A 14,953-nucleotide genomic window follows, 5' to 3' on the forward strand; every position below is an offset into this window, starting at 1 on the left:
ACATTTACAGGTATTTTGGGAAAAGGCTATAATTGCAGATCTGTGGGGAGTTTCCAAGTCTTCATTTAGATCTCAAGCAGAAGAGACGGCAGCCCGACTGCCATCTCAGCCTGACCATCCAGCCTCCCACCTCCCACCCCTACTGTTCTCTTTTTCAGCAGAAGCCTGGTCCATGGCGGGAAAGGCAGACCAAGATGACATTTGACATGGAATAGAGCCATGTCCACCAGTAGAAAACAGGGCTTAGAAGTTCCAAAATGAGGAAGCCCCAATCCATCAGGCAAGTGAGGCCCTCTGGAGTGTGTCACTGTGAGGTCAAGCATAGTTAAGGTACTCAGCATGGCCACAGGTGGTGTCCAAGGAGGTTAACAGAACACCATTGCCTGGTCCTAGGGGACTTCTGTATTCACTCTCTCAGAGTCATTAACTTGGATCAAGTTTCCCCATTTAAAAGTTTTCTGACCAAAGACTACTAAAACAAATCCCCCCTATGGGCCCAACTACTCAGCTGCATGCTTTCTTTTATGAGAACATGTTCAACGACCTCTTCTTAGACCCTCTCTCATGCAACCATTACTGGTCCGATGCCACCACCTCCCTCAAGCCACTTCCCTACAGACTAGATCAGGGTTTTTTGTTTTTTCATATCTCTGCCTCATGGGTCTTTTAGTGGTGAAAATGGCCTTGAGCAAATTAGGTTTCAGCTGAGCCACTGCTCCCTGTTAATGGGAAGAAAGGACTCATTACATCTCTCCAGAAGTGCTGGGCAGGGCAAACCACTGCTATGGGAGCAATGCTATCTCTTGAATCTGTCTCTTCTATGGGTCCCACTCTTTCGACCACAAAGGCCTCAGAGACACGACTGTAAACAGTGAGCAGTAGCCCCTGCACTCGCAGTTAGCTCCTCACATGGAACAGCCAGTTCTCAGAGGGAAAGCCATTTCCCCCAGTGATGCTGCCAGGAGGGTTTCTATTCCTGGAGGTATCCACTGTGCCCCTGTTCCAAGGCACAGCCCCCTGAGCTTGCTGGCTTTAACCAGATTCCAGGTTCCACCCAGCAACAGAGAGGGCACAACCACTAAAAAATAGTGCAAAGAAGTAAAGCTAAAAAGCCAATAGAGGACTACAATGAAATACTAAATATACCTGATTAACACAAAAAAAGACAGGAAAGGAGAAACAACAAGAGCAAATGAACAGAAAATGAGATCAATAGAAAAACAGTAGACCTAGATTCAAGCCTATCCAAAATTACATTAAATGCAAGTGAATTAAATATACCATCAAAAACAAAACAAACACTGCAAACCACAGGATCGCGGTTCGATTCCCAGTCAGGGCACATGCCTGGGTTGCAGGCCAGTTTCCAGCAGGGGACTCACGAGAGACAACCATACATTGATACTTCTCTCCTTCCCTTCCCCTCTAAAGATAAATAAATAAAATGTTTAAAAAAAAACAGATTGGATAGACTGCATAAAAAAAACAAAATCCAACTATATGTTCTTTACAAAAGATACACAATAAATACAAAACACAAAAGGGTTGAGAGTAAAGTGATAGAAAAAGATACACCATGCTAACACTGAGCATAAGAAAACTTAGTAGCTATATTAATATCAGACAAAACAAATATTACAAGGAATATTACTAGAAACAAAGAAGGGCATTTCATAATGATAAAAATGCATACATCAGGAAGATATAACAGCCATAAATGTCCATATGCCTAATAAAAGTGCTGCAAAATACATGAAGCAAAAATTAATAAAAGGAGAAAGAGAATGGACAAATCTGTGGAAATTTCAAGCCTCTCTTCAGTAACTCACAGAAATGCTAATAGAAGCAGTAAAGTTATAAAAGATCTAAATAACATATTGACCACCTGAATGTAACCAACCATTTACAGAATGTCATACCAAACAACTGCAGAATCCACACTGTTTGCAAATGCACACAAAACACTCCCAAGGAAGACCATAAAACAAGTTTCTCTTGATTTCAAAAGATTGAAGTCTTAGAGAGTATTTTACTAACCACAACAGAATTAAACTGGAAATCAATAACAGTAAGACAACTAGAAAAGCATAAAATATTTGGAAATTTAAAGACACACTTCTAAATACACATGGGACAAAGAAGGAATCACAATAAAAAGTAGGCAGTATTTTGAACCTTTGAAAGGTAATAAAAACACAATTGTCAAAATCTGTGGGATGCAGTTAAAGCAATGTTTGCATGGAAATTTATAACTACAATTGTACAAGATAAGAAGATCTACAACCAAGTATTTAATTTTCTACCTTAAGAAGCTAGAAATAGAAGAGTATATTAAAATCAAAGTAAGTTAATAGAGGAAATTAATAAAGATTTTGAAACTTTCATATATTGCTGGCAGGAATGTAAAACAGTGCAGCCGCTTTGGAAAACTATGGCAGTTTCTTACAAACCTAGTCATGTACTTATCCTAAGACCCAGCAAGTACACCACTGGATATTCATTCAAGAGAAATGCAAACACATATCCACAAAAAGACTTTATACAGAAATGTTCATAATGGCTTTATTTGTAGTAGCCAATAAAACCAGAAGCGATCCAAATGTCCACCAACAGGTGAATGGGCAAACAAATTGTAGTATGCCCATACAATAGACTACAATTCAGCAACGAAAAGGGGAAAAAGCTAGTGACACATACAATAGCATAAATGCATCTCAAAACATTATACAAGGTGGAAGAAGCCAGACACAAAATTATGGTATCATACAAACTATATGATCCTATTTACAAGAAATTCTAGGAAAGGCAAAACCAGTTTAAAATGACAGAAAGCAGACCAGTTTTTGCCTGAGGTTGAGTGGTGGGTAGGATATTGGCTGCAAAGAGTCATGAGGAAACTCTGGGGGGGTGGCTGGAAGGTTCTGTACATTGACTAGGGTAGTTTCATCACATGGTTAAATGTGTGATAAAAATGAACAGACTCTTATTATCTATTGAATTTATTATTCATATATTCCTGAAAGACTAAAGCAGTAAATATGTTAAACCAGAAAAACTAGGACAACATATAAAAGAATATTAATTGAAACAGAACTTTCTAAGTTAAAAAAATTTATGTGTATGTGTATGTCTGAATAACCAATTAAAAAGTACTAGAAGTTAATATAGTAATTATAAAAAGAACTAACTCAAACTGACCGGGAAAAAACCAAAAATGATACATGGGCAAATGGAAATACAAATCCACAAACTAAAACAAAAAAAAATTTCCAGATAGGAAATTAAGGAAATGCAAGTATTTTTAAATCCATAAACTAATGAAGGAAACATTTACTGCTGGCAAGAATGTAGCACAACTGCTTGTCAGAATATACTGCAGATAGCAGATTAATTGTTACAAACTTTTCGGAAAATATTTTGTCAATATATATGTTTAAAGCATTAAAGTGTACCTTTTGACCTGGTAAATACATTTCTAAGACTCCAACCTAAAAAAATAATAATTTCTGAAAAGTAGTTTTATGTAAAAAGTTGCCTATTGCAATGCTATTCCTCATGGCAAAATGTTAGAATGATTAAGTTATGGTTTACTCACCTGTTAAAATATTATATAGCCATCAAAATAGATTCCTAAAAAACTATGTAGGCACAAAGAAAACCACTTAAAACCTAGACATGTGTGTTGCTAACTACCAATGTAATTTTTAAAGGCCTTTTAAAATAATCATATATATATATAATTGACTCTGCCAGCATTATGTTGGGGGATTGAAATCATGGATGACTTTTTCTTTCTCTATATACCTAAGCTAACATACTCTCTCTCTTTCTCTCTATACATACATAAAGGTATAACTTTTTTTAGGCGCACTTGTTTAAAAACAGGACGGACACTTACTCGGCATAAGTAGCAGGATTAGCAGAAGTAAAACTGCCCTCCATAGTACTGTTCTCCTTCCCACTAGTGGCCATGAACACGCAGTTGACAATGACAGTGCAGATGATGAACATGCTGAACAATGTGACCAACATCTATTAAGGCAAGTACACTGCAGGATGGCATGTGTCATCAGATATTACAGTAGAGGCCATGGGTCCCCTCTGTGCAGGTGCACCTGTCTGCTAACCATGAGTGTTGGCTGAGAACATCCCACAGCTGCCCCTCCCTTGGGTGGAATGGCGGCCTCCTCACCTGGAGGGCTACAACCCCTTTCCACAGTCTGACTGACTGAGACTCACAGAAAGCTGGTCCCTGGCCTCCAGGCTGTGCAGCTCTGCAGTAACTCGTGCCCCAGAACTCCCTGTGGGCTCAGGTTGGCAGGAGCTCAGCTGTGACCCCACCCTTGCTTGCCTCCTCTTTTTGCTTCATCCTGCCTCCCTTTCTCTTTCTCCAGAGAGCACTCCTCTATTAAATTACTGAAATAAAAATCCCTTTTTCAGGCCCTGCTTCTAGGGTACCCAACCCAAAGAGTTATTCCTTCTCCTTCTCTTCAAAACTTAATTCTGTCTACCAATCCATGTCTTTTACAACCTTCCCCAGTCTAAAACTTCCTACAGTCTGCTCCAACCCTGCACACACAAGAAATGCTCAGTGATTCCTGCCTGTCTCTATCCCTAAGATGGGGGTTGCAAACTCAAAGTTTTAAGAGCCCGGCCAGTCACATAACAGGGTGAGATGAGTTGATGCTGGGTCACAGGGAGGGGTGAACATGTGGTGATATGGAGCTTGTACGTCCCCTCTAAAAGAGGCTGTACTTTCTCACTATACCAATTTGGCCAGGTAGGAGGAAGTGCAGGCCTAGCTTTGACAGAGGCTCCATTTTTCAAGAGAAGCTAGTAACCTGGACTTTCAACATCAGAGAGCGTTTCCAAAAAGTTCTAAACATTGCGTAGGTCCAACATAACACATTTATCAGCTAAATATGGTGCACAAGTGGACAGTTTAGCACCTTTGGGTCTCATCTGAGATGCTTCTTTCTCCAGGAAGCCCTCCTTGATGCCTCCAAAGCATAGCAGTGCTTCTCCATACTAGCACTTCCAAGCTGCCCATCTCACTACAGCAATCGGCCTGCCTTTGCCCCAGCTCCTTCTAAGGCCAAGGATCCCAGGAGAGGACCACACCTTGTTCACACCCAGCACTAGCACAGTCCTGCCATGCAGCAGTAGGCCCTTCACCACTACTGGTTAAAAGAATGAGCTATTTCCACTCAAACACATGAACACTCTGGGGCACATGCACTTTTCACAGGGCCTGGACTCAGTAAAAGATGCAACAAAAGGATATGAATGGACTGAGATTCTAATGGTTAAACTTCGGATTGAATTGAAAGGCCCAAAAATGAACAAGGCTCGCTTGGCACTGAAGCGGTAGATTGTTCTTTTTTTGTTCAACACCATAAATGTCTGCAAAAGACCAAACACAACAGGAATTACATGTAGTGAGAAAACAGTATTTACCATGAGTTCATTTAGAGAAAATTCAGTGGAACTGTGGGCTGAGTATAGATTGGCTTTAAATACAGCTCCTGATTGGAGAATTGGCACAAAGAGCCTGAAGTGACAGCCAACACTGTGACTCTGGAAGCCAACAGGTGTCCCCACGTGGCCTGGGTCTCACTCGGAACCCTGAGATAAGTGTTGGGCTGTGGCCTGTTCACCTATTGGAATACTCTGGAGGCTGCAGAGATGGAGCACATGGCCCTGCAAATAAAGAAAACAGGTGTGAAGTGTGATAACTGAGGCAAACGAAGCTCTTCATGTTGTACTCTCTAAGGCAGGGGTGTCAAACTCATTTTAACTAGGGGCCACATCAGCCTCTCAGTTGCCTTCAAAGGGCCGAATGTAATTTAGGACTGTGTAAATGTAACTACTTCTTAATAGGGGCAAGGAGCACGGCACTGCTACTGGGTAGAAACAAGGTGCCAGGTGGATAAAACAAGGTGGAGGGCCGGATTGTGCCCATGGGCCTTGTGTTTGCCACCTGTGCTCTAAGGTGCTATCTACAGAGACAAGAACTAGAAGAGAAATGGAAGAGATGGAAGTGGAATGAAACATTCACATTCAGCAGATTATTTTGAATACTAATGAAAACTTTATAATGAATCTTCGAATAGTCAGGGACCTAGAGAGTCCATATTGTTGTGTTTGAGAGGTTCAATGTGAGACAGCCAATCAATCTAACCTCAAGGATCTTCAATAAAAAAGCTGTCAAGGTCCCCAGCCTTGCTCTCCAATCCCCCATGGACATAGAGGCAAATCCGCCTGGGGTTCTCACCTGGCAGGGGAAACTCCACAGATGGCATCTGGAAAGGCATGCAGGCATTTGTGATTGCCATAATGACCAGAGGCTCCACTGGCCTTTAAATGGGTATGTCCAGGGATGCCAACCAGGACAGACCTGCCAAATGGTGCACTGTCCCCCTGCCAGTGCCCAGTTGGGCCCCCCTGAATTACACCAAACCTGAACCCCTTGCCCCCTAGCACATCTTCCTGGGCTCAGGGAACAAAGCAGCTCCCCCTCGCACAATACCCTGCACTCAACATCCACACCCAGACCTCCCTCTTTACATTTCACTGTAATATACCTGTTCCTTTATGTGTCCTTAAGGCTGTTATTTACAAAAGCCTTCACAGAACAAGTGTCATTCCTGTCTCCCTGTGTCACTGTCCCTTTCAGACTTGCAAAAAGTACTACATGACATGTAATCCAGCACCTTCTCAGACAGGAAAGACAGGCCTTGTCACCAAGGGCCAAGACGGCAGGTGGGTGCTGCCTTAGCTCAAGTACCAGAACTTCAGCTACTGCCAACCATCAACCTTGCTCCACTTAGCTGCTGGAATGTACTTGTCTGCTGACCATGTAGCTGCAGGAAACTGTGGACTAGGAGACATTCTGTTACAAAATGAAATGGGCCAGTGGGTTCTTTAAAACTCATGAATGAGCTCAGGAGCCCAAGACACAATTCAGGGGCAGAAAGCAAACCTATCCTTGAGGTGGGTAACCCCAGATTAATAGGTGGCATGACATGGCTCTGTTTCTGTGCCCTTTGATTTTGATATTTTATTAACGCTTCCTCTGACTGCTTTAAATATTTCAACTAATGGTGTATTTAACTACACTTGCCAGGATTTTAATGATTATAATGATAGGTACCAGCTCCTTCTGCCTGCTTGCTGACACATCTCCACCCCTTTCCCTGTGAGTCTTCAAAATGGAAGCTCCTAAAGAGCAGAAGTGGCCTGCAACTACATAAAGTGCCCTTGGATTTGAGTCCCAGCTCCACCCCTTACTGTCTGTTTGGCCTGGCATAAGCCACTTCCCCATCTAGTCTATGGTTTCCTTATCTGTAAGATGGAACATTAACTACCACACATACTTCATATAACTGTTGAGAGTACTGGCCATGTGAGGTCATAGACGCATGGAGCTCTAAACAAGTATTGTGTCTTCTGATTTGAAGGGAGGACCCAGGCTGAGAAGAGATACTTCTAGAACGTCCATCCAGGTGAGAACAGGACCTGTCCTCCAGGACTGTCTACAACATACCAAGCTGCTGCCTACCTCATGGGTCTCCTATCCAGCCTTGACACAGAAGGAGGCCTCAAGCAGTTAATTCACACTGAAGACTCTACCTCCCAAAAGCCCCCAGAATCTGGGGCATAAGGAGAAGGAGAAATATTGGAGTGTTTATGCTCCTTCATTTCTCTTCCCTTTTCTTATCTTTCCCTTTCATTCACTACTTTCCTCTATACAGATGGTCCCCATTTTGCTTGGTAACCCTAAATCTACCCCAATTCAAGGACATAAAAACCAATGTTGGGAACTGCCCTGCCTGGTTTCAGAAGCTGTAACCCCCATGGCTAAAGCTGAGTAAAGGACCTTGGGATCACAAGCCACTAAGGAAACAAAGCTTATCTTCCTGGTAGGGGTGCTGCCTCTGCCCCCTTTTACTTCATACTGCTTGGCCCCCGGGGTGGATGGCTGGTTAGCCAATGATGGGTAAGATTCCTCAAGGCAGAGACAACCTAAAACAGGTATTATGGCAAAGAGGCCCTCAGGGAAGAACATGGGGGGCTATAGAAAAAGGGAGTGATGGACTCTTGCCCCTTGGCTTTGACACAGCATGAGTCCTCATTCTGTCTGCAAGAAGTCTCCTAATCTCTTGGCTGCCTGACTTCCCTTGCCTGACTTAAGCCTGAAACAATGTTGGAGGGTGGTGCAGCCCTGTGCTGGAAAGGGCGGGTTCCCTGGGCAATCAGGCCTAAGAAAGAATGCATAAAATCCTGTAAAATCCTACTTTGCTAAGAATGTCCTCAATTTTCTGATAAGGGTCCAAGCATGAATGAGTTTGTTTCCCCAAACTTTTATGGCCCTTTAACTGACTGACCCTGACTTAGAAGAAGCCCTCATAGTTCTTTGAATGTTATCTATTGTTTGATCATTACTGCCTGACAATGATGAATGAAGACCTTCCTTGAGGTAATGCTCCCAGCAATAAAAGCCTGTCCAGGCAAGGGTCAGGGTGCTCTCTCTCTCTCAGAGAGAGGCTGTGCCTTCCCTTTTCTCCACAGGACTTCTTCAGTGAATGTGAATTTGGATGTGAATTTGTTCATCACATCCACAACATACAGACCCCACTGGACAGAGTCTGGATCAAACCAGGCACTTTTTCTCTGGAGAGATCAATTTCTCATGGTTGCTAGAGAAGGATGCTCTCAGCATCCCATGTTTTCCAGGACTTCTCTCAAACTCCCCAGCCTCCTTCCTCTCTGGCCTCAGTCCAATGAGGTGGGCTTTCCATTCTCAGCTGGATCACACAGTGAGATGGTAATGACAAGGTCTTCTGAGCCTTTCCTGAAAGGGATGGTCTGCAGAGCACTGTCCTCACTGTCGCCCTGGGCTTTCAAACAGCCAACAGAGGAACACAGCATTCACATTTCCTCACTTGGGCCCCTTTTACAAAGTTTTACTAGAATTTTCCTCCAAGAACTACATCCAGACAGATGAAACAGCAAGCCTATCACATACTGGCATGGGGCTTACATGTAATCTGCATGTGTCCACTTGATTACCATATTTTTACTTTTAATTTACTGAGCTCTGATTATGTGTCAAGTGGTGGTCTAGGGCAGTGATTTTCAACCTCTTTCATCTCACAGCACACGTAAACTAATTACCAAAGTTTTTGGCACACCAAAAAAAAATATTGAATTTTTTTCGGATCTGACAAAAAATAGGTATAATTTTGATTCATTCACAACAAACGGCCATTGTTGTATTGGCTGTTGTCAACTTTTTTAAAATTTGGCCATCTAAGGGAAAAGAAGTTAGGCCTCTGACAAAATAACCAGGCATTGCATGTTTTAAAGATTCTCGCAGGCACACCAGTACACCCCCTGCAGCGCATCAGTGTGCCAAGGTTGAAAATCACTGCTCTAGGGTTTCGACCTTCATAAGACTAATAACAGCCTACAAAGCCTACTGCCTAAAGCTTTTTTAGTGGTAAACTCTAAAAAGCTTTCAGCGTAAACTCTTGTTGCTAAACTGGACAATCCTGGACAGCAATATTAATCCTTCACACAGGTACAATGTTGTACAGCTCATAAAGTGATTCCACAGCATGTCTACACTGTAGAGCAGGGGAAACAGGCACTATTCCCATTTTGTGGATGAGAAAAATTAGGATTAGTGAAGTTATTTACCCAAAGTTATAAAGTCAATCATTGAAATGGCTTACACCCAACTTTTCTGACTGCTAAGCCAGTCCTCTTTCTGATACCATTTTTTGGTCTCTGTTCTTGTCTTAACCTTTCTGCTGCTCCTAGTCTTCATGTTGTTCTCCATGACAAGCATTACAGAGAGAAAATGAGGACTGAATGGAGTCCGCAGGACTATGAAGGCAATGACAAAGGGTAACAGCAAAGGAGAAGTATAGTCTGCCACCTGCAAACCTCCAAATCAGCATTTGAAGATCCTTGTAACATCAGTTACAACTGCACAGTTAAAAAACATGAGCCTCCCCAGGGAGCTACCTTATGATTTCTGTAGAAAGGGTCCAAGTCTTCCAGGGGCTTTGCTACCAGCTCACGAGGAATGTCACCATAGAGCTTGGGCAACTTCCTGGATGCCTTTAGGTCAAGCTGAGGTCGAGGCTGGGGTTCTGCCACAGTCGGGTCTTTGAGCTTCTTTTTCTCCTTTTGGATGGCAATCCGCTTCTCAATTGCAGCCAGAGATTCAGGAGTGAAGGGGCGGAAGTTCCTCGCATCTGGGAAGATCACTGGGTAGCACCAGTCGTCCATTTTCACCCTTGGGACAGAGACAAAAAGCAGCTCCTTAGAGAGCTCTGAGAGGTAGAGAGCACACAACCTTCCCTAGCATTCTTCTCTCCTCCAAAGGACAATGCCATGGGGTCTATAATAGTTGAGACTGAGGTGAGGGGGCCTGGGAGCTTATTGACTGTGGGACAGGTGAGAAGAAGTGACCACCACTGTGAGTATAGCAGGAACTTTGGACACAGGTAAGATCAAAGTGGGGCATCATTCCTGGAGGATCAAGGGACAGGTAGGAAGTTGAATTTGGAGCAAGAGGCAGAAGAAGCCTGGTCTCTAAAATTCAGACCCAAGCATAGAGCAAGACAATAAGGACCAACCAGCTGAGCTACTGAAGAGAGGCAGGAGGTAGACAATGGCCACAGTGTGAATAGGAGAGGAAGGAGTAGGGAATCAAATGACCTACAGCTATGGGTTGTAAAATCACAACTAAGTGCATGGCTGTTTTCTCACATCTGGCCAGCAAAGTTCTTAAGATGTGATGGAATGAGACAAGGGCATGCACATTTGTACTAACATCCATGATCCTATGCCAGCTCTCTACTTCTGAGACACAGACCTGGCCGAAGTGAGACCCCAAGAAATCAGTAAGGATTTGCCCAAGCTAATAGGGTCACTCTGTCATGGGATGACAGCTGTCCTGGCCCCTTTACAAGGACTTTCTCTTCAACCTCAGGCTTAAAACTAGACTGAGAAAAAGCAATAGTGTTCAGGTTGAATGCCTTAATTCCCCATGAAAGACATACTCTCCTTTCTTATTTACTGAATGCCAACCTCAGATTGACTCTCAAACCACTCCAGATGGTAAAAAAGCACTCCAGGGAATTCTGAAGGGGAATTCAACATAGCATTAGTTTGTTCATTCAACAACCATGTGCTCAGTATCTGTGCTAGGCATAGTGCTAGACACCACTGACGAAAAAACCACAGTCCCTCCTCTTGGTCCTACAGTTACGCCACCCTGGTATAATGGAGAAGACAGATAACGGACAGGGAGTTACAGCAGAGTAAGACAAATGCTACTACAGTGAGAAGTAGAGGGAGCTACATCTGTGTAGGATAGGCATCTAATTCGGGGAATGGGGGATGGCCTACCAAAGCTTTACTGTCTCAGTTGAGAACTGAAGGAGATATGAGACTCGGACAAGAAAAAGGGAGACTTCGGAGTGTTGCAGGAGGAGCATATGACATGCACAGGGATCCCTGAGTGAAAAAGAATGGGGTGTGCATCAACAAGTTCTGTTTGCCAGGAAAGGAGAGTTTGTGGAGTGGAGTGGCTAGAAAAGGCTCTAGTCAGCATTGCAAGAGCATGCAGGGCCCTAACATCATTAGTAAAGACATGGACTTCACCCTGAGGGTAATGGGCGTTGCTAAACAGTGGGTTGTTATTGTTGTTGCTTACTGTTACAGAGAAGCAACATTATCAAGTTGTGTTTCTTAATACGCCTCTAACTGGTAAGAATGAATAGGGCGTGGGAAGGGGCTGAAGGAGAAGGGAGGCTAGAATCGGGGAAATCAGCCTGGAAACCATACCGCAAATCACAGCCACTGAGGATGACCTAATGGAGTGGATGGACTTGACGGACAGTTAAGAAATAGCCTTGACAAGTGATCAATGGGAAGGGAAAGATTTGAGGACTGTAGGGAACTAAGGTTCTTGGCTTGAGCGGCTGAGTCAAAGAGTGATACTACTCACTCAGATAAAAATCACTAGAGGAAGAAGAAGCTTTGGGGGGAAAAACTCGATTTAAAACACATGAAACTAAAGCTGCCTGTGGGACCTGGAAGTGAAGAGAACCAGGAGATGCTTGAATACAGAGAAATCACAGCTTATATATGTCAGGCTCTGAAAATAGCACATATGAAAAAAATTGTCAAAACTTCTCTTGACAATCCCTCAGGAAGTCACCCTATTGAAACGGCATCCCAACCCACTGCTCAACAAATTCAATACAGTCACTTTCCTTCCACTGCCAGAACCAATCATTCTTTCTTCAGTTAATCCCCAAAGCAACTGGATTGTGTTTAAGGGACATAGTAACAGCAACATAGTATCTTTAAATACACTAAGGGCAATGTGATGTTCACAGTGTGTGAGCCATATGTCAACTGAAATGAAACAAGTGAACTGCAGACTCACTGCCTTCTGTCCCACTCATCATTACAGATTTGTCTGGATGATAGAATTGGACATACCGCTTAATGAGTCTCTGTCTCCTCCTGTCCCCTCCCTTTTTCTTTCCTTCCATTCCATTCCTCTGTCTCTCAGAAACATACATATTGCATTTGTATAAATTAAGTCGGCATATAGTGTGACTCTACTGTATTTGGCTGTAGAGCTCATGAAAGATAGGGATTCAAGATAGGAATGAAGTATTTTGCAGTCAAAGGCATATGGATGCTAGTTGATCCTATAAAATGAATGAGCTGAGGAAGACCCTCGATGTAAAAACTGGACCTTATGCTAAGTTATAGCAAGGCATCCAGTGGAGGGCTGCTACCATATGAGGCTGCTAAAGAAGAAACTGGGCACTCTGGCCCTGCTATTCTGATCCTAGGGATGTTTTTCCTTGGTTCTTGAGGGAAAAAGATTTGATATAAATAAATAACACAAAACAAAATTGACAACCCCTAAAACGTCATACATTAAAGTTTATCATACATGATGAAATAACTAAAGAACCACATCTTAAAAGTAATATTGAGGTCTTGACTTCCGACCAAGATGGAGCCGTAGGTAGACACACTGTGCCTCCTCCCACAACCAAAATAAGAACAATAATTTAGAAACAAAATAACAACCAGAACTGACAGAAAATTGAACTGTATGGAAGTTGGACAACCAAGGAGACAAAATAGACAAATTCATCCAGACCAATAAGTGGGGTGGAGTCAGGCACCTGAGCAGAGATGGGTCGTGGCACAAAAAGTGGTGGCACCAGGTGCGAAAGGCACCTCCAGCGTGCAGGTGGCAGCTGGCAGAACCCAGGTGTAGGGAGGCAGTGGGCAAACCCAGCATGGCGGCAATTGTAAAGTGAGGCATTGTGCACAGGACGGCTGACTGGGCGGTCCCACATTCGCACACAGATAAACCAGGTGAAATTGGGGAGCAAGACAGACTCTGCAACCTGAGTCGCAGTGCCAGGAATTAAAGGCTCAAAACACCTATTGATAACACCTGTGGGGGTTGGGGTGCAGGAAAAGACTCCCAGCCTCACAGGAGAGTTTGTTGGAGAGACCCACAGGATCCTAGAATGTACACAAGCCTACCCATACAAAAATCAGCACCAGAAGGGCCCAATTTGCTTGTGGGAAGCAGCAGAGGGGACTGAAATCAGAGAGAGAGCAGAACAAGTGCCATTGTTCCCTCTCTGACCCTAACCCCACATACAGTGTCACAACCCAGCAACTGGGTTGCCCCACCCTGGTAAACACCTAAAGCTCTGCCCCTCATACGTAACAGGCACAATGAGACAAAAAAATGGCCCAAATGGAAGAACAGATCAAAGCTCCAGAGCTACTACAACTAAGCAACCAAGAGATAGCCAGCTTATCAGATGCACAGTTCAAAATACCGGTGATCAGGATGCTCACAGAACTGGTTGATTCTGGTCACAAAATAGATGAAAAAATGAAGGCTACACTAAGTGAAATGAAGCAAAATGCACAGAGAACCAACAGTGATGGGAAGGAAACTGGGACTCAAATCAATTGAGTGGAACAGAAGGAAGAAAGAAACAACCAAACAGAAAAGAATGAAGAAACAAGAATTCAAAAAAATGAGGAGAGACTTAGGAACCTCCAGGACATCTTTAAACATTCCAACATCTGAATTATAGGGGTACCAGAAGGGGAAGAGGATGAGCAACAAGTGGAAAATGTATCTGAACAAATAATAAAGGAGAACTTCCCCAATCTGGCAAAGGAAATAGACTTCCAGGAAGTCCAGGAAGCTCAGAGAGTCCGAAAGAGTTGGACCCAAGGAAGAACACACCAAGGCACGTCCTAATTACACTAGCCAAGATTAAAATGAAGGAGAGAACCCTAGAAGCAGCAAAAGATAAAGAGATAGTGGCCTAAAAAGAAGTTCCCATCAGACTGTCAGCTGATTTTTCAAAGAGATCTTGCAGGCAAGAAGGGGCTGGAAAGAAGTATTCCAAGTCATGAAAGGCAAGGACCTACATCCAAGATTGCTCTATTCAGCAAAGCTTTCATTTAGAATGGAAGGGCAGATAAAGCGGTTCGCAGATAAGGTTAAGTTAAAGGAGTTCATCATCGCCAAACCCTTATTTTATGAAATGTTAAAGGGGTTTATCTAAGAAAAAGAAGATAAAAAACATGTAGAGTAAAATGCAGCAAGCTCACAATTATTAACAACAACAACAACACCTAAAACAAAAACAGAAACAAACTAAGCAAACAATTAGAACAGGAAAGAATCAGAGAAATGGAGATCACATGGAGGGTTAGCAACAGGAGAGTAGGAGGAGGAGGGGGGAAGGTACAGAGAATAAGTAGCATGGATGGTAGGTAGAAAATAGACTGGGGAAGGGCAAGAATAGTATGGGAAATGTAGAAGCTAAAGAAATAATACACATGAACATGAACTAAAGAACAGGGAATG

The 14,953-nt window shown here is 43.1% G+C and overlaps 1 protein-coding gene across 1 annotated transcript in view; it reads right to left on the reverse strand.

Annotated features, from left to right (window-relative positions):
- The window catches only part of SCN11A (sodium voltage-gated channel alpha subunit 11), a 131,010-nt gene that overhangs the window by 65,834 nt on the left and 50,223 nt on the right, over positions 1-14,953 (reverse strand). Inside the window, exons 3-5 of the mRNA XM_037030552.1 lie at positions 10,033-10,306; positions 5,285-5,403; positions 3,899-4,021 (exon numbers count right to left, since the gene is read on the reverse strand). Coding sequence (XP_036886447.1) covers positions 3,899-4,021; positions 5,285-5,403; positions 10,033-10,299 — 509 coding nt within the window. The 5' untranslated portion in view covers positions 10,300-10,306. The remainder of the gene's footprint in view (positions 1-3,898; positions 4,022-5,284; positions 5,404-10,032; positions 10,307-14,953) is intronic.

Source organism: Sturnira hondurensis, unplaced genomic scaffold, assembly GCF_014824575.4.
Source record: "Sturnira hondurensis isolate 20B ecotype Veracruz unplaced genomic scaffold, ASM1482457v3 Scaffold0020787, whole genome shotgun sequence".
Classification (NCBI taxonomy): Eukaryota; Metazoa; Chordata; class Mammalia; order Chiroptera; family Phyllostomidae; genus Sturnira; species Sturnira hondurensis.